The 25,577-nt window shown below is 40.8% G+C and overlaps 2 protein-coding genes across 3 annotated transcripts in view; both read left to right on the top strand.

The window, feature by feature from the left end:
- Window positions 1–864: 864 nt before the first annotated feature.
- LOC124139014 (tripartite motif-containing protein 2-like) lies at window positions 865–24,834 on the top strand. Of its 2 annotated transcripts, none has more exons than XM_048383524.1 (3): window positions 865–955; window positions 4,535–4,826; window positions 22,002–24,834. In XM_048383524.1, the coding sequence occupies exons 2-3, from the start codon at window positions 4,535–4,537 to the stop codon at window positions 23,651–23,653; spliced, it is 1,944 nt and encodes a 647-aa protein (XP_048239481.1). In that variant the 5' UTR covers window positions 865–955; the 3' UTR covers window positions 23,654–24,834. The 2 variants fall into 2 exon arrangements, with proteins under 2 accessions (XP_048239481.1, XP_048239480.1); XM_048383523.1 differs by lacking the exon at window positions 22,002–24,834 and adding an exon at window positions 5,250–8,000.
- LOC125371710 (E3 ubiquitin-protein ligase TRIM9-like) overlaps window positions 19,144–25,577 on the top strand; it is a 52,311-nt gene continuing 45,877 nt past the window's right edge. The window contains exon 1 of the mRNA XM_048383522.1: window positions 19,144–19,243. The gene's annotated coding sequence lies outside the window, so the exon portion shown is untranslated. The remainder of the gene's footprint in view (window positions 19,244–25,577) is intronic.

The following is a 25,577-nucleotide window of genomic DNA, read 5'->3' on the forward strand; positions in this document are numbered from 1 at the left end:
GTTTAGGGGATCTGATATTCTGTATGGGAAAAGGAAAGTTTTAATCGCTTAAAACAAATGTGTTTTGAAAGAAACAATTTCTTTGACGCCTCCCTTCGGGTCTCCAACATAAATCTGTCCAGAAAGGTCATGATATCAAACCAAAATATAAACGCTATACAAGTTTTTAATCATTTGTATCTACAAACTGAAATCACATATACACAAGATTTGTTTTCAATGTACAGCTAACCATAGGTTGTCTGTAGCTATTGAATTTGGACTTTTGCGAGCCTTATACATAGTATAAACGTATTGACCATTTTATCACATGTCATTTGTAAATTCTATCGTCAAAACAGCATTATGTCCTCTCACAAACGTACTTTAACATTAAGCTTTCCCTGGAATGTTGTAACCTAAACTTGTTTTGTAGACAATGATTTTTGGTATCGTAGGCTATTATTTATTAAATTTTACAGATGAACCCGATGACACGGAGTCGACATCCAGTCAATAACATGAACTACAGTGACTGAAAACATGTCATTTAGTCAAGTCAAGTCAAATTTATTTGCTTTCAAGGCCACGTGACCGATAGTGCATATTCAGGAAATACACATATTTGACATGTGTGAGGCGTTAATGTGATAATTTTAAAACAGGGGATATACAGCTTTCACATGTGCCTCAAGAATGAGTATAGAATAGTATAGAATAAGTGTGATATTCCAGACATGTTTTCCTTCATATTAGACCTGAATGGCACACATTGATATGAACTAATAACGTACTATTTATATATATATAAATATATATATAATAAAATAATGAAATCATAAAGTTTATATATATATATATATACCTGCTTCAAGAAATCACGTGAACGAAGCCACGTCACGTGACACACAAAAGGAAAGCAGCCAGGAAGTGAGACGAGGGCAGACAGTCGAGTCACAGCGGTGTAGTCAGTGTGGTAAGTCAGGCATTCAGATTACATTTTCAAACAGTAACTTGTTGTGATCTTAGCTGAGATTTCTTATGATTATGGAAAGGGTTTTGTCGTGTTTTACCTATGTTAGTATGTGTACATGCAAAGACAGAGGTTTTAATTTGATACAGAAAGTAGACTTGTATCAACATATCCCAACGTATCCAAAGAGTATGACATCTGTATATTTCTGTATAATGTCATCTGATATCTGTCGCTGGAAGTTGCTACCCACTCATGGTGCCTTTCCACAAAGTGTTATTGTAATCAACACAGACAGACTGGGTCAGTCGATCAAGGCTACGTGACGATATACAAGTAATCACAAGGGTTATGTCCCTTTAAACAACCCGCAATATCCACTTGAATGGAATGCAGCTGCATGGCCTGGGCCGTAGGGAGGGGAGAGAATGGGGATGTTAGTGCGTTTGTGCTTCCCTGCCTGCGTATGTGCGTGCGTACGTGTGTGTGCGTGCGTGCGTGCGTGCGTGCGTGCGTGCGTGCGTGCGTGCGTGCTTGCTGCCGTGCGTGCGTGTGTGTGTGACTTAATAGAAAGGTCGACATCGTCAGTTTCATGTTCCGATTATGTTTTAATGTGCATGCATGTACGCACACGTTTGGCGCGTAACATTCAATGCTTTTTTAGCTACTGCCGCCATTTAACAGTTATCGATGATGGTGGGATGGATATCCAATATTACCATCATGAAACTGTTTGTGATAATGTTTCATATACATATAAAGTTATACGGAAGTGACACGATTAACGGATTTCAGTGAAAGGTGGACCTAGCAAAAATGTTTTCATACAGCCCTGAGACTGCTGAATGTTTTGTTAGAAGTAGACAATAACAAGGTGAACCAAATCTTGCAAAACAGACACGTGTTATTTTATTATTATTCATCACATTAACCTGAGTACTGTTTCCTGAACAGAGATCCGTGACATCCCAATGAGTAAGTGAGGCAGTGAGTGAGTGAGGCAGTGAGTGAGTTGGTGGAAGGGTGGGTGAGTGAGTCAGTGAGTGAGTGAGTGAGTCAGTCAGTCAGTCAGTCAGTCAGTCAGTCAGTCAGTGAGCAACATTGACGTATATGCAAAACTTCACAAGGTGCCGGCTATTTTGAAATTGAAACTACGTCCTTTGGTCTTGTGGTGTACAAGCCGTTTCAACTTCTAAAATCCCGTACACTTCACTAGTGACACATGTTACTCATATTAGTATAGAACTTGATACAGGGGTTTAAATGTTTCTACACCAGAACCTTATGCAAATTGAAATAAAACCATTATGGAAACGACTTTCTTCATCCAGTTGGGTTTAAACAAATTCACATGTATTTTCTATGTTCACACTTTATGGTTCAGCTCATTGCTTAAAAGCAATATGTATGTACCTATCCTGGCATGACTTCACCAAATACGTGTTTTTCATTTATAATTAAATTTCCAGTCTCTCCACTCAATGATGTGTGCATGTACATTGTGTGTCAGATGAATGTATGGAACTAAAGTTACAAGAGCTATCCCCCTTTACCCACAGCTGCACTGAAGCAGGTACCCCAGTTTGACATGTGGCGAGGTGTTTTCTGTTGAACATAATATTAACTCTAACTGCACCTGTCGTATTAGATGTTATGTCATTGGAAGTCGGGGTTGATACATTCATTTACATGTTGTATTAAGGCAAGTAGGTGTTGGGTTACATCCTCTCGGTATCTAAACTTTCCCGGGAATGGAGTTCCAACTTAAACTTGCCTTGTAGACACTGATTTTCGGTATCATAGAACATTTTGAAGATAATAGAAGGTTCAGCCTGCCTTAAATAACAAAACTAACTAAAACACATATCATGAAAGACACTTAAGGTAATTTTGACATTTATATATATCCTAACAGATCAATCTTCACAGCATTTACACAAGTGGATTTTGTTGTGATTTTGGATGATGTTTCCGTTGATTATGGAAAGGGTTTTGTTGTGTTTTACCTATGTTAGTATGTGTACATGCAACGGCAAATGTTTCACTTTGATACAGAAAGTAGACTTGTATCAACATATCCCAACGTATCCAAAGAGGATGACATCTGTATATTTCTGCATAATGTCATCTGAAATCGCATCGCTGAAAGCGGCTACCCACTCGCGGTGCCTTTCCACAAAGTGTTATTGTTGCCAACTTTGAGGTATGCAGACAGACTGCGACAGTCGACCAAGGCTACAGGGGGATATACAAGTTTTCGCCAGGAGTATGTCCTTTTAAACAAACAGCGACATCCACTTACGTCGGCTGCAGTTGCATGGCCTGTGCCGTGGCTGTAGTGGGGTGGGGTGAGTGTGTGTGGGGATGTTGATGAAGATGTGTTTTGTTTTGTTTTGTTTTGTGTGTGTGTGTGTGTGTGGGGGGGGGGGGGGAGAGAGAGAAAAGGGGGGGTTGGGGGGAGGGGGGTTGGGGGGGTGTGGTTGGGTGCGCGCGCGTGCGTGTGCGTGGGTGTGTGGGTGTGTGGGCGTATTGTGTGTGGATGTGTGTTTGTGTATTGGTATAGCTGTGTGTGTGTGTGTCTGTGTCTGTCTGTCTGTCTGTCTGTGTGTGGATGTGTGTGGGAGGTTGGGGTGGTGGACAGTGTATGTGTGTGTGTATGGCTGGGTGGGGTGGGGTCGGATGTGTGTGTGTGTGTGTGTCTGGGTGTTTGGGGGGGAGTGTTCGGGGTGGCGGGAGATGTTTTTTGTGATTTAATAGAAAGAAGACATCGTCAGTTTCATGTTCCGATTATGTTTTACTTCATATATTTATATACAGGTACGTACACGATTAGTAAGTCAGTGAGTGAGTATATGTGAGCTGTCTTATGACACAGTCGCAAACATATAAACTTTACAATTGCAAAGTGCCGGTTATTTTCAAATAGAAGGTAAATTAATACATAAACTGCGTCCTTTGGTCTCGTGGTGTACAAGCCGTTTCAGCTTGAAAAATCCCGTACACCTCACTAGCGACACATGTTACTCATATTAATATAAGAACTTGACACAGGGGCTTAAATGTTTTTACACCAGAACCTTATGCAAATTGAAATAAAACCATAATGGAAACGACTTTATTGTTCTAGTTCGGTTTAAACTCAATCACACATTTTCCAGCAACACACATTATAGTTAAGATCATTGTTTTTAAAAGCAATATTTATGTACCTATCCTGGCATCACTTCACCACATACGTGTTTTTCATTTATAATTAATTTCCAGTCTCTCCACTCAATGATGTGTGCATGTACATTGTGTGTCAGATGAATGTATGGAACTAAAGTTACAAGAGTTATCCCCCTTTACCCACAGCTGCACTGAAGCAGGTACCCCAGTTTGACGTGTGGCGAGGTGTTTTCTGTTGAAGATAATATTAACTCTAACTGCACCTGTCGTATAAGGATGTTACGTCATTGGATGTCAGGGTTGATACATTCATTGACAAGTTTTATTAAGGCAATTCAGTGTTGTTTGTTTCAGACGATATCCTTTGTAGCTACATGTGCATCAATATTTTTTCAGCCATATGTTTTACTTCAGATGGCGACCGCTAAGAAACTAACAGACAACCACCTCACCTGTGTCATCTGTACAGAGGTGTTCACAGACCCTGCCACACTTGAATGTAATCACACATTCTGTAAGTCCTGTCTGCTAAAATACACCAACACCCAGCCTGATGCAATACAAGCAAAGTGCATCCCATGTCCCTCATGTAGACAACCGACGAAGGTGACCAACCCTGACAGTCCAGTAGAAGAGTGGGTCGGTCAGCTAAAACCAAGCCACGTTATCCAGGGGCTGATGGACGACTTTGGACCCGGGGCAGAAGGTAACTAATTGATAGTTTAAGTTCACTTAGTACAACCAAACATTTATAGAGGGATGTATTAGGTTTAATCTAATTGTGAAATGGAATTGTATTTGGTAGTAATATATGTAGAAATAATGAATTGATAAACTCCATGAATGTGTAATCAGATGTGATTTTTTTCTTCAAAACAGCAGTATTGGGTTTTTTATCATCTAATTGCTCTCCTGTAAATTCAAAACATTATCCCAGATATATTTTGGACATTTTGATTGATTTTGTTTTCAGATACATTTGTCATAAATTTCAACCATGGAGCCTGTGTCAACAGATCCTATCATATGCTTATAATATACAAATTGTGAAAATATTGTCAAGATATTTCACTATAATGATGTATGTATACCTTTATCCAGAAAGACAGGTTGATATTTGTCATTACAGCTGCCCATCTGAATATCTGCAGTGTTTGCAAACAACAAGGGAAGACAACTCCTGCCTTATCGTGGTGTTCCGTCTGTGACGATGCCTTCTGTGATGGATGTCTGAAGATGCACAACATGATGCCAATGCTACGTGACCATGAAATTGTGAATGCGTCTGATGCTACCAAGAGAAAAGCTAAGCATCGCTTCATGTGTAAAACCCACAAAGACAAACAGATAGAGTTGTTCTGTAAAGATTGTAGGATGGCCATTTGTCATACATGCTGCAGTATAAAACACAGGAAATGTGACAATGTCGATACTTTAGATAGTCTGACCCCTTTTGTGAGAGAACACCTGTCAAATCAAAACCAAGAACTGAAAATCAAAATGACAACTTCAGAAAATAAAATTATCTTTAAGAAATCTCAAATTAAAGAAATAAATTCCAATGCGCAAAATATCAAAGATGATATCAGAAAATCACGACAGGCAGTGGTAGACATGATTTTAAGGAAGGAGAAACAATTCCTTGATAAAGTCGACCGATCTTCGGACGAACAATTACATGCAATTCAAGCAGAAATAAAATCCCAGGAGATTGAGCTGCAAATGTACCAGCAGCAGTATGAGTTCACAGCCAATGCTGTGACGTCCAACTGTGAGAGGGACATGTATGCCGTCTATGAGTCGGTGTGTGAGGCGTATACAGACATCAGAGACACGGACAACAGACCAGCGCCAGGAAGGGTTGTATTCACAAACGACATGGACAACAGAACAGCGCAAGGAAGGGTTGTATTCACACACGACATGGACAAGCTGAGTAAAGCAGTGGATGAGCTACAGCTGGGGGAGGTTGCTGTTGTCCGTGGTGTGAGTGACCGCCAGTCTACCCCTGTTCTACATCACACTATTGACTGTAAGGCGGACGGGGATAAGGAGGATCCCTTATTGTGTGACGTCACAGTGTTATCTGTTGACGGTATAAATGTGACAGTATTTGCCGATTACAATAACAACAGCCTCAAAACATGTTACACATCAAAACCAAACACGCATGTTAATCAGCTACTGCTTTCTAATAGACCGTTGCGAATAGCAAAGTTAAGTGAGAGTCAGGTAGCTGTCAGTGTTCCACGGAGTAAGCAAATAGTTACAGTGAATGTCACCCCAGAGCCTGTATTGCTGTCAACTATCAACACAAGCAAGACGTACTACGCCCTGGCCTATCTGAGTCCTTCACAGCTGGTGGCAGGTACATATGGAGAGTCTCACTCTGTGGACATACTGGACATGACAGGGAAGATACTGAAGTCTGTCAACACGGACGTCATAAGGAATCCAGATTATATCCATGTCACCAGTAATAACAACTTGATAGTCAGTGAAGGGGGAGTCAAGTCCCTTGTATCTGTGACCAGTGAAGGAGAAGCTGTTTTCACCTACACTCCCACAGGAGACAGAGCTTTGACAGGGCCTCAGGGTATCACAACAACCAGCACAGGAGATATCCTGCTTGTAGACTGGGCCTCCCACAAGGTGATTCAGCTGACAGAGTCGGGGCGGTTTGTCAGAGATGTCCTCACACAACAGGATGGTCTGTCATGTCCTCGTGGTATCTGTCTTGATGGGGACGGGTTTCTGTATGTTACGTGTGACCCATATGTAAAAGTATTCACATTTGTACAATCTGTACATAATCAAATAACATAAAACAATTCCTGAATCTGTCCAAAACCTGGTCTTGCTCGTTGCTGATTTCAAAGGTAATTCACAAAGTTAACTCAATGATCACCTGATCCCAAGAAGCCCAATCTCACAGCATTACACCTGAGATCACGTGACAGGAGTCAGCTGACCTAGAACAGTGATATTATTTCTTGTTTTACATACCGTATGGTGTCAGTGAATTCCTTAACCTGTTATATTGTTAATCATGATTGAATTCTGTTTGTAGTTTTATGTATACAGATACATTTGTTAAGTTTGTACTCGTACGTCTTCATTGACCTTCTCACAGAAACGTCCAGCAGTTCATAACATAGACTTTCTGTCGGCAAGAGTGGTGTAAACTTATTACGTACGATCATTGTTATTTAAAGTTTGTGATAATGCTACGGCCGTGTTAGTGATGGAAGCTCCCGTAAAATATGAAAATACAAACCAACGAAAAGAAGCTCTCGCTGTCAAAATATATCCAAGCGTTTCAGAGCCGTTATCGCTCGTGTTGTGTTGAAGGAAAACGGGGCTTTAAAACCCAGAAATTAAAGGGGATGCGATGCCATAGTTTAATCACTTACTCTCATCATTTGTTAGATATTGCCTGTATACTTGTATATATGGAAGAAACTATAGAAAAAATTGTAAGGAAACAAGTAGCGAATCCATTGATAAGTGTATATCACTGAAGATCTTTATACAATGAATTACTGCAATTTAAAGGTCCAAAGTTGAAAACTGTAAGGACCTCTTTGATAAATTTTAAATTATCATACATGCTCTGTCAGCTAAATACACGGTTTGGTTAAAAGTCGCCATCCTACGTAACGTTTAAAGGTTTTCTTCCAACATGAAGCCGACACATGGTGATATAACTGATATATTCATAGCAGCTTTAACATCCAACCCTATATAATTACTCAACATAGTGTCAGATTTCAGTAATACAGCGTCGTTTGGTAAACAGATGTCAACTGATGGAATTGAGCCTTGTCTTATTAACTGGTACAACTTCAAATACTAAAGCATTAAACACATGTCCTCACAATCTGTTGTCTTCCTTCATTTAGCGCCCGCCACCGTTGTCTAGTGGTAGAGCGACCGTCTTGAGAGCGGAAGGTCCGTGGTTCGATCCCTGGTCGCGTCATATCTCTAGTCCGGAGAAGTAGAAGCAGAAACACACACACACACACACACACACACACACACACACACACACACACACACATACACACACACACACACACACACACACACACACACACACACACACACACACACACACACACACGCACACGCACACGCACACACGCACACACACACACAAATATCAACCTGTTTTTCTGGATAAAGGTATATAATACATCATTATAGTGAAATATCTTGAGAATGTGTTAACAAAATATTATATTACAAGCATATGATAGAATCTATTGACGGGTTGCTTGGTCTCTGCTTGAAAATGATGACAAATGTTTCTGAAAACAAAATCAATCAAAGTGTCCAAAATATTCCTCGGATAATATTTGGAGTTTACAGGAAAGCAATGATATGCTAAAAAATCATACTGTTACTTTTTCAAAAACAAAATCAAATCCAACCACACATTCATGGAGCTTATCAGTTCATTATTTACACATATCATTACGAAAAACAATTCAGTTTCAAAGTTGGATTAAGGTGAGGTGAGGTGAAATTGGGTTTAACGTCGCGTCCAAGATTATTGCACTTATATAGCGACGTGCATGCACGTGTATGTGTGTGAGTGGCTGCTTGTACTAGTCCGGACCAATGCCGATTTATAGTGCTAGCTCACTGAGATACCATGCCGCAGTTTAACATGAATACCCCACTCAGACACAGTATACTGACTCCGAGCCGACCAGTCCTTGTTTTAGCCCCTTAATGCCGAGCGCCAGACAGGGTAACAACAAGTACAATCTTTTAACGTCTTTTTGTATGACGCGGCCCGGGATCGAACCCTGGACCTTCCGCTCTCCGGGCGGACGCTCTACCACAAGACCACGGAGGCGGTCCAAAGTTGGATTAAACCTAATACATCCTTCCTTAAAAGTTTAGTTATACTTATTGAACTGAAACTATCAATTAGTTACCTTCTGCCCGGGGTCCAAAGTCGTCAATCAGTCCCTGGATAACGTGGCTTGGTTTCAGCTGTCCGACCCACTTCTCTACTGGACTGTCAGGGTTGGTCACCTTCGTCAGTTGTCTACAGGAGGGACATGGGATGCATTTGGCTTGTATTGCATCAGGCTGGGTGTTGGTGTATTTCAGCAGACAGGACTTACAGAATGTATGATTACACTGAAGTGTGGCAGGGTCTGTGAACACCTCTGTACAGATGACACAGGTGAGGTGGTTGTCTGTTAGTTTCTTAGCAGTCGCCATCTGAAGTAAAACATATGGCTTAAAGAAATATTAATGCATATGTGTCTGCAGAAAGGATATCATCTGAAAAACAACAACACTGACATGCCTTAATAAAACTTGTAAATGATTGTATCAACCCCGACTTCCAATGACATAACATCTAAATACGACAGGTGCAGTTAGAGTTAATTTTATCTTCAACAGAAAACACCTCGCCACACGTCAAACTGGGGTACCTTCTTCAGTGCAGCTGTGGGTAAAGGGGGATAACTCTTGTAACTTTAGTTCCATACATTCATCTGACACACAATGTACAAGCACACCTCATTGAGTGGAGAGACCCGGCATTATTTATCAATGAAAAACACGTATTTGGTGAAGTGATGCCAGGAAAGGCACATAAATATTGCTTTTAAAAACAATGGTCTTAACCATAAAGTGTGTAGATAGAAAATACATGTGAATGACTTTAAACCGAAGTAGAAGAACAAAGTCGTTTCAATAATGGTTTTATTTCCAATTTGCATAAGGTTCTGGTGTAGAGACATTTAAAGCCTGTGTCAAGTTCTTATACTAATATGAGTAACATGTGTCACTAGTGATGTGTACGGGAATTTACAAGCTGAAACGGCTTGTACACATCGAGACCAAAAGACGTAGTTTGTTTTTTTATCAACTATTTCAAATTAGCTGGCACCTTGTGAAGTTTTGGATGTACTTCAATGTTGCTGACTGACTGACAGACTGACTGATTCACTTACTCACTCACTCACTCATTGGGATGTCAAGGATCTCTGTTCAGGAAACAGAACTCAGTTTAATGTAATGAATATATAAAATAACACGTGTCTGTTTTGCAGAATGTTACGCGCCAAACGTTTGCGTACATGTATGTACATTAAAAATAATCGGAACATGAAACTGACGATGTGTTCCTTTCTATTAAGCCACACACACACACACACACACACACACACACACACACACACACACACACACACACAAACACACACACAAACACACAAACACACACACAAACACACACACACGTGCAACCGTTTCGCTATATAAATGCAATTATCTTGTACGCGATGTTAAACCCTATTTCACCTCACCTCACACTGTTAATACTGTACTTTGTAATATGTCATTGGGAAATTATGAAAAATAGTGCTACGCCACTGAAGCTCATTATGATAATTAATCAACTGTTTAAAATGCTAACAACAGCCACGTGAAATTAACAACACTTGTCAGCATTGATATTCAAATATGTCCTGCTAATATAATATTGAGAAAGAAGGATCAAATTTGAACACTTTTTTTATCTGCAACACAGCCTTTTATCAAATAAAATCCTATTATGGCAGGCATCGACACAGGATCAGAATATTCCAGTCTGCCAAATCTGAGACAAATGATCATGGACCACAATGTTACAGCATATACAGGTATGGGATCAGTCCCATCTACGCCATTCCTCTTATGTGACACCCTGATACTATTTGATAGTGATTCATAAACACATGCTTATGATATAGTCGGAATCGTACACTCGACTTTGTAGAGATTTCTATTGGATGTGGAAAGACTTTTGTCGCTTTTTTGTGTAATGGTAATCTTACATTCGACTTAATATGGAAACCAAAGTTTAGACATATTTTACGCTAAATAACACAATTCCAGCTTGAATGTGTTCTTCAACGCGATGGTTGTGCGTGGCGCTAAAATTATTTTGCATTATTATGTACAGATTATTAAATATAAATGCATAAGAGAGGGTTTGGGTGATCCCGGCACAGTCATGCTGGTTGGGCTCATCATCGTCTCAGAACCCTTGCCCCCTCTACACGCCGCCCAGAAAGCAAATGGGACTTCTCCCAGGAAGCGTTGTCTTGTCGAACCCACCCAGAACGTTTCGTAGAATGTGAAGCCTCCCCTACACTGCAGCCTTGTGCATTACCCAGATCGTCAGAAGGGCTGTATTGCTGGCAGTAAACCCCGGTACTCTCACAATGTCAGTCAACAGATTGTGAGGTATCAAACCTAAGGCACCCAGAAAAATAGGGAGTCGAACAACACTTGGTACTTGGGATGCAAGTGGGACATTTCGAAAGTGAGGTCAGCTTATTTGCCATGTTTTCCGGAATCTGGTCAATCACATTAGTGCCAAAAGGGGCAGAAATTGCAATGATATAAATGATTTCATTGTATTTATCCAAAAGGACAAGATCAGGTTTGTTGGCCTCGATAGGTTTGAGGCTGTATACGGGTCTATTCCAAAGAATTTTGTATGTAATATTTTCCATGGATTATTAGGGCTCCAAGCCGAAAGGCTGTAGAGCCCTATTGTAATCGTTCGATTTATTATTTATTATTATTTATTATTCCGCCGTTTTTTGTTCCAGAGATAGCAGTTTAACCACTGGCTCGATTTTGTTCAAATTTTGTATGTGTGTGCAAGTTGTTAGGTACCAGATACCACAAAAATTCCAAGGCCGTAGGCCCAATGGCCAAGGGCAGATAACTGAAAAACAAGTATTTTTTGAAGATATATTTCGCCTTATTGCTCCGCAACCGCTTGTCCGATTACTTTCAAACTTTACACATGTCTGCTGTTTAGGGTGCTTAACATTTTCTGTTCTTTGATCTTGGCCACTGGTCACGTGGTTTGGCAGCCATATTGGATTCAAAGTTTTTACGGGGTTTTGGGGGTACCTGTCTTCAAATCCTATCTCCTCTGAATCCAATGCATGAAATGCATCCAAACTTTCCGAGTACTGTCTCCATACATATCACATCAAACTCTGTTAGCCGATTTTGGATATCTTTTTTAGTTGCTGCCATATTGGATTCAAGGTTTTCACAGGGTTTTTTGGGTACCTGTCTTCAAATACTATCTCCTCTGAATCCACTGCATGAAATGCTTTCAAACTTTCTGAGAATTGTCTCCACACATAACACACCAAACTCTGTTAGCCGTTTTTGGATATCTGTCTTAGTGACGGCTCTGTTTGATTTTGATTTTGATGATTTCTTTCACCGAAGTTTTCCTTTATATAAAGATCACATCTTGTAAGGTTCTCCACAGAAACTATTGAAAGTTTACATGAAGTTAGTCGGACACATGTAGCTCATCTTTTGTTCTTGGCTGCATGCTAAAAGTAACACCGCTTGGTGGTAATATGGACAAAATACCGAATACATCGCTCAGAAAACCTAGGGTTATTTCCCTTTGACCGTCAAGTGTCTTTTGCAGTATGTATGCTGCCCTTGAAGATGAGGGTTAGAATTGGACTTCAGCAACCCATGCTTCACTCTGGTTAACTCTGGCACACACCAATTTCGTAGTGGTGATGTCCTGCAAACGGTGACTATCTTTTGACGGAGTTGGTACAGGCAAACCATTTGAGGATTCGAACATGAGGATTCGAGGTCGGAAACGGGTTAAAAACATACTGGGACATATGTGGAGATGTCTCAGAAGCGGTTCATTACATTTAACGGCGTTGGTACAGGCAAACCATTTGAGGATTCGAACATGGTCGAAGTCAAACATGGGTTAAGAACACACTGGGACACATGTGGTGATGTCTGACAAGCGGTTCATTACATTTGACGGCGTTGGTACAGGCAAACCATTTGAGGATTCGAACATGGTCGAAGTCAAACATGGGTTAAGAACACACTGGGACACATGTGGTGATGTCTGACAAGCGGTTCATTACATTTGACGGCGTTGGTACAGGCAAACCATTTGAGAATTCGAACATGGTCGAAGTCAAACATGGGTTAAGAACACACTGGGACACACGTGGTGATGTCTGACAAGCGGTTCATTACATTTGACGGCGTTGGTACAAACAAACCATTTGAGGATTCGAACATGGTCGAAGTCAAACATGGGTTAAGAACACACTGGGACACATGTGGTGATGTCTGACAAGCGGTTCATTACATTTGACGGCGTTGGTACAGGCAAACCATTTGAGGATTCGAACATGGTCGAAGTCAAACATCGGTTAAGAACACACTGGGACACACGTCGTGATGTCTGACAAGCGGTTCATTACATTTGACGGCGTTGGTACAGGCAAACCATTTGAGGATTCGAACATGGACGAGGTCGGAAACAGGTTTGGCACTTTGTCTCAGCAATACGACATAAACCCTGACGAACTCAGAACGCTCATTCATTTGACTGGAGCTCCACTGACAAAGAAGTTACAGTCTGGTTAAGAGTCACCAAGCCGAAAAGCTGAAGAGTCCCAGTGCTATCGTTCGATTTAATATTATTATTATTCCGCCGATTTTTGTACCAGAGCTAGCATAATAACCACTGTCTCGATTCCATTCAAATTTTGTATGTGTATCATGATACTTACGTACCAGATACCACACAAATTCCAAGGCCGTAGGCCCAAAGACCAAGGGCAGATAACTGAAAAATAAGCAATTTTAAAAGCTATATTTTGCCCAATTGCTTCGCAACCGCTTGTCCAATTACTTTCAAACTTTAGATGTGTCTGCTGCTTTGGGTGCTTGACATTTGATGTTCTTTGACTTTGGTCACTGGTCACGTGGTTTGGCAGCCATATTGGATTCAAGGTTTTACCATTGTCTTTTGGGTACCTGTCTTTAAATGCATACTCCTCTATATCCATTGCATGAAATGTTTTCACACTTTCTGAGAATGGTCTCCATACATAGCACATCAAACTCTGTTAGCCGATTTTGGATATCTTTTAAATCGAAGGACCTATTGGATTTTGATTTTGAACATTTTTTTCACCGAAACTTTACTTTAAAGATCATATCTTGTAAGGTTCCCCACAGAAACTATTGAAAGTTTTCATGAAGTTAGTGTGCCATATGCATCTTATTGTTTTGTTCTTGGTTGCATGCTAAAAGTAACACCTTTGGTGGTAATATTTGATTAATATTTGGGACACCCCTGGAACACGCCAATTTCGTTGTGGCGATTTCGGTGACTATTTTGTTACGGAATTGGTACAAGCAAACCCTTAATGGATTCGAACATGTCTGAGGTCGGAAATGGGGTAAGAACAGACTTGGACACCCCGGCACATGACAATTTCGTAGCGGCGATACCCTACAAGTGGTGCCTACATTTGAGGGATTTGGTACAAGGAAACCCTTTGAGGATTCGAACATGGACGTTTGTGCACAGCATAGCTTGGAGCCCGCCATTGCTGCTTTGCAGCTATATTTATTATTATTATTATTATTATTATTATGATGATGATGATGATGATGATGATGATGATGATGATGATTACTATTTATTTATTTATTATTAGTTTTATCTTTAAAAGAGTTAATATCATATTCAAAATACAATGTCATTGTGTGAATAATTAGCAACGCAAATTGACGTCATTATGTGTTTAGAGTTGGGGACAGGTAGAAACAGAATTCAGTATTGAAAGGTTTTGATAGGATTGGTTTAAAGGTGTAACATCTGGTTTGCATCTGTTTATTTGGCATTTGTGTTCTTGCTTCACCTGAACTACAAAGTCGTATGAGAATGAAAAAGGTTCTGAACGCCGCTAGAATGCGTTTTGTAATACGATCAATACTTGAAGCAGCGAAACTAGCTATAGTGTATCCAGTTCCGATCTGGATCCCGCGAAATGCTGGTCGATATGACCTTGGTCCCCATGTTGGCAGATTGATGACTATTTCAGACCCTCGTATGAATCTCTTTTATCACTTCAATTAATATATATATAAAAATGTATAATATTCCAGAACCTTCAGGCTTAATTTTATTTGCATATTGACCTTCAGAAATATTTGCTCAACATGCTGAATTCCAAAACCTTCAGGCTTAATTTTATTTGCATATTGACCTTCAGAAATATTTGCTCAACATCCTGAATTATCGGTTAAAAGTATGACACATCCTTAACCTCTCAAATTTAGATAAAGTGTACAAAATTGAACCTGCACATTTATCATCACTCCGCTATAGCATAAGCTTTCAGCCGCCGTGATGGATGCACATGTTCGGACAATGACACTGAAATGTTTAATGCTGCTGCTGTGTATTGAAATTGTGGCAATTGTATTTTTCACATACCACACGTCTGTTGGCTGGTCTTTCTTGAAGTCCAAGGTTTTCAGAACTACCACTGAACATGCACCAAGATTTGGAAGGAACGTTCGGCAACGTGCCACAAAGACGTGGACACACTAAGACTCGCTACGTCACAGATCTGAACACACAGATCCTCCTAGAAAACAGGACATTGTGTCCGTCTGACAGCCAGCTGTCTGTTTTGTTCATGGTCCACTCTGCTTTGACTAACTGGAAACGACGTGATACCATGAGAACAATACTGGCCCTCGGAAACAGTTCTCTGTACACAAACTACTCGATACGTGTTCTCTTCCTGCTGGGAAGGACCAAACATGCTCATGTGATGGAAATGACGGTGACATATAACAGGGGAACTTACTAGATAGCTACAGAAACTTGACTTACAAAAGACCAATGGGTATGAAATGGGTGAGTCTGCAATGTGCCAATGTCAAATACGTCATCAAACTTGACGATGACGTATATGTAGATTTATACAACGTCTTTCATCGTATATACCACGACTACTCCAGCTACACGCGATTGGTATTGTGTAACAAGATGCCCGCAAACAGCGTGCCCATAGATCGGCGAGGACATTGGTCTATAGACCAGAATGTATACTCTTCAAAAATAGAAACGTGACACTGACTTTCAAAATGTAATATAATGCGATTTTTTCAAAATAGGACACAGAAACCATAATTGAAACACTGTTTGAAGATCAATATACACAATGTTCAAAACATTAATCGTGTCACCTAGACAGACACACGTACACGATACAGTTAATGTCACAGGGGTACAGAAAATGTCAGTATCAGTTGTGCCCACAACGTGCATCAATCACCGCTTGACACCGACAACCCATAGATGCAATCAAGTTGTCAATAACACGCTGTTGGATGTGCTGCCATTCATGCGGAAGTGCATCAAGAAGCGCCGGAAGTGTTTGGGGCGGTGGATTCCTTCCGCGAACGCGTCGATCCAACTCGTCCCACAGATGCTCAATCGGGGACAAATCTAGTGACCGGGCTGGCCAAGGTAATGTCTGGATGTTGTTGTGCTGTAAGAAGTCCTGACAAACACGTGCAATATGCGGTCGAGCGTTGTCCTGCTGGAACTGTCCGCCATGAACTTTGACGTGAGGAAGAACGTAAGGCTGTAGGATCAGGTCTCTGTAACGCACACCTGTCAATGCACCTGCCACATGCACGAGAGGCGTCCTACCACCGTGATGAATTCAGGCCCATACCATGACACTCCCCACGCCAAATGGGACAACCTGCTGCACACAGTTGGGGGCGTAACGTTCACCCCGACGTCTGTAGACACGTGCGCGCCCATCAGCACGTGTGAGTAGGAAACGGGACTCGTCAGTAAACACTACATTTCTCCACCTTGTACTTGCCCATCTAACTCTCTGTTGGCACCAAAGCAGACGGTCCGCCAGATGACGTGCGGTCAATACATGACATCGAACAGGTTTTCGTGCAAAAAGGTCAGCCTCCCTTAGTCTGTTGCGTACAGTTTGATCTGATATTCTGCGTACCCCAGGGGTCTGTGTGGTTGTTGACGTGGCTGTGGAAGTGCCTTCTCGGAGGTGTCGCAACCGGATGTATCGATCTTGTGCTTGGGTTGTCACCCTTGGTCTTCCTGACCTTAGTCTGTCGTCAACTCTGTTGGTGTTGTTGTATCGGGTCCACAGTGCGGAGATTATCTGTCTTGATACGCCAAAGTGCCTGGCCACTTCTTGCTGAGTTGCTCCAGCTTGTAATCTCCCAATGGCGTTGTTCCGTTGAGCTGCATTCAATCTTGGAATTCTGTCACCGCCTCTACTGCCGTTATAAGGATTGTATAAACAGACGTTGATGTGGACTTTTATATCCATTCAGCATCGGGGCATGCATGCCTAAATGCAGGATCCTGTGCTGCACGTTTTTTACAGGCGGTTGCGTTTGGATGAAGCTGTAAAATTGATCCCCAAACGCTACGTTTATGTGCTTTGCATGTGTTTTCGCGAATTATAGACACATCATCTTTCTGTTTAACTCATTTAATGATATTATTTTAGATATTTGGCAAAAAGTGGTTTTACGTCTGTCAAGTTTCCTTTTTTTAAGAGTATATTTCGCCAAGTTCAACTACTCTCAGCTTCACAAGACAAAGTTTGTGAAATGTTTTAACCAATCATCGTGCGATTATGTGTTTAGGCTGGCCGCTCGTTCTGTTTCAAAGACATTGCACTACCTGCGGTTTATGAACCTGAACTTTGGCATAAGCCTCAAACTCACACAGGATCTAGAACGGCAGGTTGGTGCACAACTATGATTATCACATGTGTATTATTAAATGGTATTTTAGAATATGACCTATGCCATACTGTGTTGTCATTAGCGTTCTCACTTTACATTGAATTGATTCGACGATTCTATTTAAAGGCGATAGGACCCAAGCATCTTATGCTTCTCGTTAGAGGAGATGTGATGGTTCGTTTCCGTTGGTCGCGGAGAAAAGTGAGTTAGAGAATTAATTTTATAACAATGCTTTGAACTTGATTCCAGTTACATCACGGCGCGTCATGATCAGCTTAATGTGGGAGGAAATCCGAAGTGATGCAAGTCTGAGACCTTTACCACATTGGTGAAACGAGCACGGGTATGGTGTTGACAAACCTAGAAATAAAATCGAAGCGGATCGGGATTCGAGCCCACGAGGCGCGGGTATGGTACTGACAAACTTAGAAACATAACCAGGACGAATATGGGATTCGATTTGTCAGTGACACCATAATCTTGCCTGGGACGTAGCTGATAATGATCGTCGACCATTGTAAAGATTGACGAACGGCAAAGTCATCCAAGAAAATACAGAATGGTTTTTCACCGAAATGACCTGGAATAATTCGTTAATTCAGACATATGAATATATGCGTGTGTCGGTATGATACCTGCAAACAAGTTCGGGGTAAAGGCATTAATATGAAAACATAATCTGTAAATAACAACATCAAACACAGAAAAACAGCTTAATGTAGAAGAAAGGTGACGCAGGTCGAAGATGCTTACCACTTTGGTGAAACCGTCAAGCACGAGTATGAAGCTTACGGATCATAATCGGACTTAACTGGATTCGAACCGACTGCCAATAGAACCGGCAACGGCTTAAGGGATCGACTATGTGGGGAAAGGAGGGGTTATGTGTTAAAATGAAATCGCTGAAAACAAATGTGTTGTGGAAATAAAAACAATTTTATCATATGTCATTTGTAAATTCTATTGTCAAAACAGCATCTTGTCCTCTCAAAAACGTACTTTAACATAACACTTTCTAGAATAAGATATAGTTTGATATGTCAGACATGATTTCCTTATTATTAGATTTGAATGGAACACCGATATCATCTCTATTAACATATTGTTTGATACATTAACAACATCCACGATGGTTGTGGTTCTAATATATATAAAGTCAGTCATTGCTTGTAACAGCTGGGCAATAGACCCAACAACGGTTTCACATCGCGTACATACTACCAATGCAGCATTGGGAATTATACACATTAGATGTATTTTAGATAAATACCTAATAGATAAACTGAGAATGTGTTCCAAAAATGTGTTATGTTAATGGTATGTTTTCGAATAGATTCGTGCAATATTTGTTTACACTTTGATACCTGTACATACCTGCTTCAAGAAATCACGTGAACGAAGCCACGTCACGTGACACACAGGAGGCCAACAACCAGGAAGTGAAACGAGGGCAGACAGTCGAGTCACAGCGGTGTAGTTATTGTGGTAAGTCACCCATTTAGATTACATTTTTTGTTATCTTAACTGAGATTTCTTATAATTATGGAAAGGGTTTGTCGTGTTTTACCTATTTTATATTTTTACATGCAACGACAGAGATTACACTTTGATACAGAAAGTAGATTTGGTGTCAACGTATCCCAACGTATCCAAATAGGATTACATCTGTATATTTCTGTAAAATGTCAGTTAGCCCCTGAAATATCATTGTTGCTAAAGGCTCTCGGTGCCTTTCTACAAAGCACTAGTGTCATCAGCATTAAATAACATGGAGCTACACAGACAGACTGGGCCAGTCGATCAAGGCTGCGTGACGACATACAAGTAATCACAAGGGTTATGCCCCTTTGAACAACCCACTTGAATGGAATGCAGCTGCATGGCCTGGGTCGTGGGGAGGGGAGAAGAGGGGAATGTTAGTGCGTTTGTGCCTGCCTGCCTGCCTTCCTGCCTGCGTATGTGCGTGCGTGCGTACGTTTCTGTGTGTATGTGTGTGTGCGTGCGTGCGTGCGTGTGTGTGTGTGTGATATCAAACACTAGTAACACAAAGATAACGTTTTGAGACAAATGGATAGCATTCCTGATGGCCGTTTGACACAGCAATATTCCGTCTGGACAAAACAATCCAGTAATTAATATTATATGCAACGCTTGACAAGTACGATGATACACAATCAAGCAAGTCATCGAGCCTGATCAACTGATCCATTAAGTTGTCTCTTTCTACCTATTTTAACCTGAAAGTTAAACATCGTCAGTTTCATGTTCCGATTATGTTTTAATGTACAAACATGTACGCACACGTTTGGCGCGTAACATTCAATGCTTTATGCGCTTCTGCCACCATCTAACAGTTATCTTAACTGTATGTGCTAATATTTCTTATACATATAAAGTTATACGGAAGTGACACGATTACCGGATTTCAGTGAAAAGTGGACCTAGAATAAATACAGCCCTGATACTGCTGGATGTTTTGTTAAAATGTAACTAATAACAAGGTGAACCAAATCCTGCAAAACAGACACGTGTTATTTTATGTAATTTTTTCATTACATTAACCTGAGTACTGTTTCCTGAACAGAGGTCGGTGACATCCGAGTGAGTGAGTGAGTGAGTGAGGGAGGGAGGGAGGGAGGGAGTGGGTGAGTGAGCAACATTGACGTATACACAAAACTGCACAAGGTGCCGGGGGCGGTCGGATAGCCTAGTGGTTAAAGCGTTCGCACGTCACGCCGAAGACCCGGGTTCGATTCCCGACATGGGTACAATGTTTGAAGCCCATTTCTAGTGTCCCCCGCCGTGATATTGCTGGAATATTGCTAAAAGCGGTGTAAAACCGTACTCACTCACTCACTCACTCACTCACTCACTCACAAGGTGACGGCTATTTCGAAATAGTGGATAAAAAAACTACGTCCTTTGGTCTCGTGGTGTACAAGCGTTTCAGCTTGTAAACTTCGCACACATCACTAGTGACACATGTTACTCATATTAGTATAAGAACTTGACACAGGGGTTTAAATGTTTCTACACCAGAACCATATGCAAATTGAAATAAAACCATAGTGGAAACGACTTTGTTCTTCTGGTTCGGTTTAAACTCATTCACATGTGTTTCTATCTACAGATAGATCATTGTTCTTAAAAGCAATATTTATGTACCTATCCTGGCATCACTTCACCAAATACGTGTTTTTCATTTATAATTAATTTCCAGTCTCTCCACTCAATGATGTGTGCATGTACATTGTGTGTCAGATGAATGTATGGAACTAAAGTTACAAGAGTTATCCCCCTTTACCCACAGCTGCACTGAAGTAGGTACCCCAGTTTGACGTGTGGCGAGGTGTTTTCTGTTGAAGATAATATTAACTCTAACTGCACCTGTCGTATTAGATGTTATGTCATTAGATGTCGGGGTCGATACATTCATTTACATGTTTTATTAAGGCAAGTCGGTGTTGTTTGTTTCAGATGATATCCTTTCTGCAGCTACATGTGCATCAGTATTTTTTCAGCCATATGTTTTACTTAAGATGGCGACCGCCAAGAAACTAACAGACAACCACCTTACCTGTGTCATCTGTACAGAGGTGTTCACAGACCCTGCCACACTTGAATGTAATCACACATTCTGTAAGTCCTGTCTGCTGAAATACACCAACACCCAGCCTGATGCAATACAAGCCAAGTGCATCCCATGTCCCTCATGTAGTCAACTGACGAAGGTGACCAACCCTGACTGTCCAGTAGAGGAGTGGGTCGGACAGCTAAAACCAAGCCACGTTATCCAGGGGCTGATGGACGACTTTGGACCGGGGGCAGAAGGTTATTTATTGATAGTTTAAGTTCACTCAGCACAACCAAACATTTATAGAAGGATGTATTAGGTTTAATCTAATTGTGAAACTGAATTGTATTTGGTAGTAATATATGTAGAACTAATGAATTGATAAACTCCATGAATGTGTAATCAAAAGTGATTTTTTTCTTGAAAACAGCAGTATTGGGTTTTTTATCATCTTATTGCTCTCCTATAAACTCAAAACATTATCCCAGATATATTTTGGACATTTTGATTGATTTTGTTTTCAGATACATTTGACATAAATTTCAACCATGGAGCCTCTGTCAACAGATCGTATCATATGCTTATAATATAAATATTGTCAAAATATTTCAGTTTAATGATGTATGTGTACCTTTATCCAGAAACACAGGTTGATATTTGTCATTACAGCTGCCGATGTGAATAACTGCAGTGTTTGCAAACAACAAGGGAAGACAACTCCTGCCACATCGTGGTGTTCCGTCTGTGACGATGTCTTCTGTGATGGATGTCTGAAGATGCACAACATGATGCCAATGTCACGTGACCATGAAGTTGTGGATGCATCTAATGCCACCAAGAGAAAATCTAAGCATCGCTTCATGTGTAAAACCCACAAAGACAAACAGATAGAGTTGTTCTGTAAAGATTGTAGGATGGCCATTTGTCATACATGCTGCAGTATAAAACACAGGAAATGTGACGATGTCGATAGTTTAGATAGTATGACCCCTTTTGTGAGAGAACACCTGTCAAATCAAAACCAAGAACTGAAAATCAAAATGACAACTTCAGAAAATAAAATTATCTTTAGGAAATCTCAAATCACAGAAATAAATTCCAAAGTGCAAAATATCAAAGATGATATCAGAAAATCACGACAGGCAGTGGTAGAAGTGATTTTAAGGAAGGAGAAACAACTCCTTGATAAAGTCGACCGATCTTCCGACGAACAATTACATGCATTACAAGCAGAAATAAAATCCCAAGAGATTGAGATGCAGATGTACCAGCAGCAGTATGAGTTCACAGCCAATGCTGTGACGTCCAACTGTAAGAGGGACATGTATGCCGTCTATGAGTCGGTGCGTGTGGCGTCTACAGACATCAGAGACACGGACAACAAACCAGCGCCAGGAAGAGTTGTATTCACACACGACATGGACAAGCTGAGGAAAGCAGTGAATGACCTACAGCTGGGGGAGGTTGCTGTTGTCCGTGGTGTGAGTGACCGCCAGTCTACCCCTGTTCTACATCACACTATTGACTGTGAGGCGGACGGGGATAAGGAGGATCCCTTATTGTGGGACGTCACAGTGTTATCTGTTGACGGTATAAATGTGACAGTAGTTGCCGATTACAATAACAACAGCCTCAAAACATGTTACTCATCAAAACCAAACACGCATGTTAATCAGCTACTGCTTTCTGATTGGCCGTCGCATATAGCAAAGTTAAGTGAGAGTCAGGTAGCTGTCAGTGTTCCATGGAGTAAGCAAATAGTTACAGTGAATGTTACCCCAGAGCCTGTATTGCTGTCAACTATCAAAACAAGCAAGGAGTACTACGCCCTGGCCTATCTGAGTCCTTCACAGCTGGTGGCAGGTACATATGGACAGTCTCACTCTGTTGACATACTGGACATGACAGGGAAGATACTGAAGTCTATCAACACGGGCGTCATAGGGAATCCAGACTATATCCATGTCACCAGTAATAACAACTTGATAGTCAGTGAAGGACGAGTTAACTCCCTTGTATCTGTGACTTGTGAAGGAGAAGCTGTTTTCACCTACGCTCCCACAGGAGACAGAGCTTTGACAGTGCCTTGGGGCGTCACAACAACCAGCACAGGAGATATCCTGCTTGTAGACAGGGTCTCCCACAAGGTGATTCAGCTGACAGAGTCTGGGCAGTTTGTCAGAGATATCCTCACACAACAGGATGGTCTGTCATGTCCTCGTGGTATCTGTCTTGATGGGGACGGGTTTCTGTATGTTACGTGTGACCCATATGTAAAAGTATTCACATTTGTACAATCTGTACATAATCAAATAACATAAAACAATTCCTGAATCAGTCCAAAGCCTGGTCTTGCAGGTTGCTGATTTCAAAGGTAATTCACAAAGTTAACTCAATGATCAGCTGATCCCAAGAAGCCCAATCTCACAGCATTACACCTGAGATCACGTGACAGGAGTCAGCTGACCTAGAACAGTGATATTATTTCCTGTTTTATATGCCGTATGTTGTCAGTGAATTCCTTAACCTGTTGAATTGTTAATCATGATTGAATTCTGTTTGTAGTTTTATGTATACAGATACATTTGTTAAGTTTGTACTCGTACGTCTTCATTGACCTTCTCACAGAAACGTCCAGCAGTTCATAACATAGACTTTCTGTCGGCAAGAGTGGTGTAAACTTATTACGTACGATCATTGTTATTTAAAGTTTGTGATAATGCTACGGCCGCGTTAGTGATGGAAACTCCCGTAAAATATGAAAATACAAACCAACGAAAAGAAGCTCTCGCTGTCAAAAATATATCCAAGCGTTTCAGAGCCGTTATCGCTCGTGTTGTGTTGAAGGAAAACGGGGCTTTAAAACCCAGAAATTAAAGGGGATGCGATGCCATAGTTTAATCACTTACTCTCATCATTTGTTAGATATTGCCTATATACTTGTATATATGGAAGAAACTATAGAAAAAATTGTAAGGAAATAAGTAGCGAATCCATTGATAAGTGTATATCACTGAAGATCTTTATACAATGAATTACTGCAATTTAAAGGTCTAAAGTTGAAAACTGTAAGGACCTCTTTGATAAATTTTAAATTATCAAACATGGTCTGTCAGCTAAATACACGGTTTGGTTAAAAGTCGCCATCCTACGTAACGTTTAAAGGTTTTCTTCCAACATTAAGCCGACACATGGTGATATAACTGATACATTCATAGCAGCTTTAACATCCAACCCTATATAATTACTCAACATAGTGTCAAATTTCAGAAATACAGCGTCGTCTGGTAAACAGATGTCAGAATTCCTGATGGAATTGAGCCTTGTCTTATTAACAGGTACAACTTCAAATACTAAAGCATTAAACACATATCCTCACTATCTGTTGTTTCTCCTTCATTTATCGCCCGTCACCGTTGTCTAGTGGTAGAGCGACCGTCTTGAGAGCGGAAGGTCAGTGGTTCGATCCCCGGTCGCGTCATATCTCTAGTCCGGAGAAGTAGAAGCAGAAACACACACACACACACACACACACACACACACACACACACACACACACACACACACACACACACACACACACATTCTCAATCTGTCTATTAGGTATTTATCTAAAATACAACTTATGTGTGTAATTCCCAATGCTATTTGAATCAATATTGGACTGATAGAAGGTACGCGATGTGAAACCGTTGATGGGCAAATTACCCAGCCGTTACCGAGCAATGACATGGCCTTGAAAGCAAATAAATATGACTTTACTTGACATGTTATTTTAGTCACTGTAGATAAAGTTATTGACAGGATGCCGACAAGTTTTTATAAGCACGATTATCTGGACTCTGGACATACATACACACACACACACATACACACACATACACACACACACACACACACACACACACACACACACACACACACACACACACACACACACACACACACACACACACACACACACAAACACACACACAAACACACACACACACACAAACACACACACACACACACACACACACACACACACACACACACGTGCATGCATTTCGCTATATATATGCAATCATCTTGTACGCGATGTTAAACCCCATTTCACCTCACCTGACACTGTTAATACTGTACTTTGTAATATGTCATAAGGAAATTATGAAGAATAGTGCTACGCCACTGAAGCTCATTATGATAATTAATCAACAGTTTTAAATGCTAACAACAGCCACGTGAACTTAACAACACTTGTCG

The sequence above is a fragment of the Haliotis rufescens genome, unplaced genomic scaffold (genome assembly GCF_023055435.1).
Source record: "Haliotis rufescens isolate VD_foot unplaced genomic scaffold, xgHalRufe1.0.p SCAF_49, whole genome shotgun sequence".
NCBI classification, from domain to species: domain Eukaryota; kingdom Metazoa; phylum Mollusca; class Gastropoda; order Lepetellida; family Haliotidae; genus Haliotis; species Haliotis rufescens.

Bases quoted from the DNA above. Each gene is read 5' to 3' on its own strand.
- LOC124139014 (XM_048383523.1), top strand. From the start codon at position 4,535: ATGGCGACCGCTAAGAAACTAACAGACAACCACCTCACCTGTGTCATC. The intron at 4,827-5,249 runs GTAACTAATTGA...TTGTCATTACAG, and splicing joins CTTTGGACCCGGGGCAGAAG to CTGCCCATCTGAATATCTGC.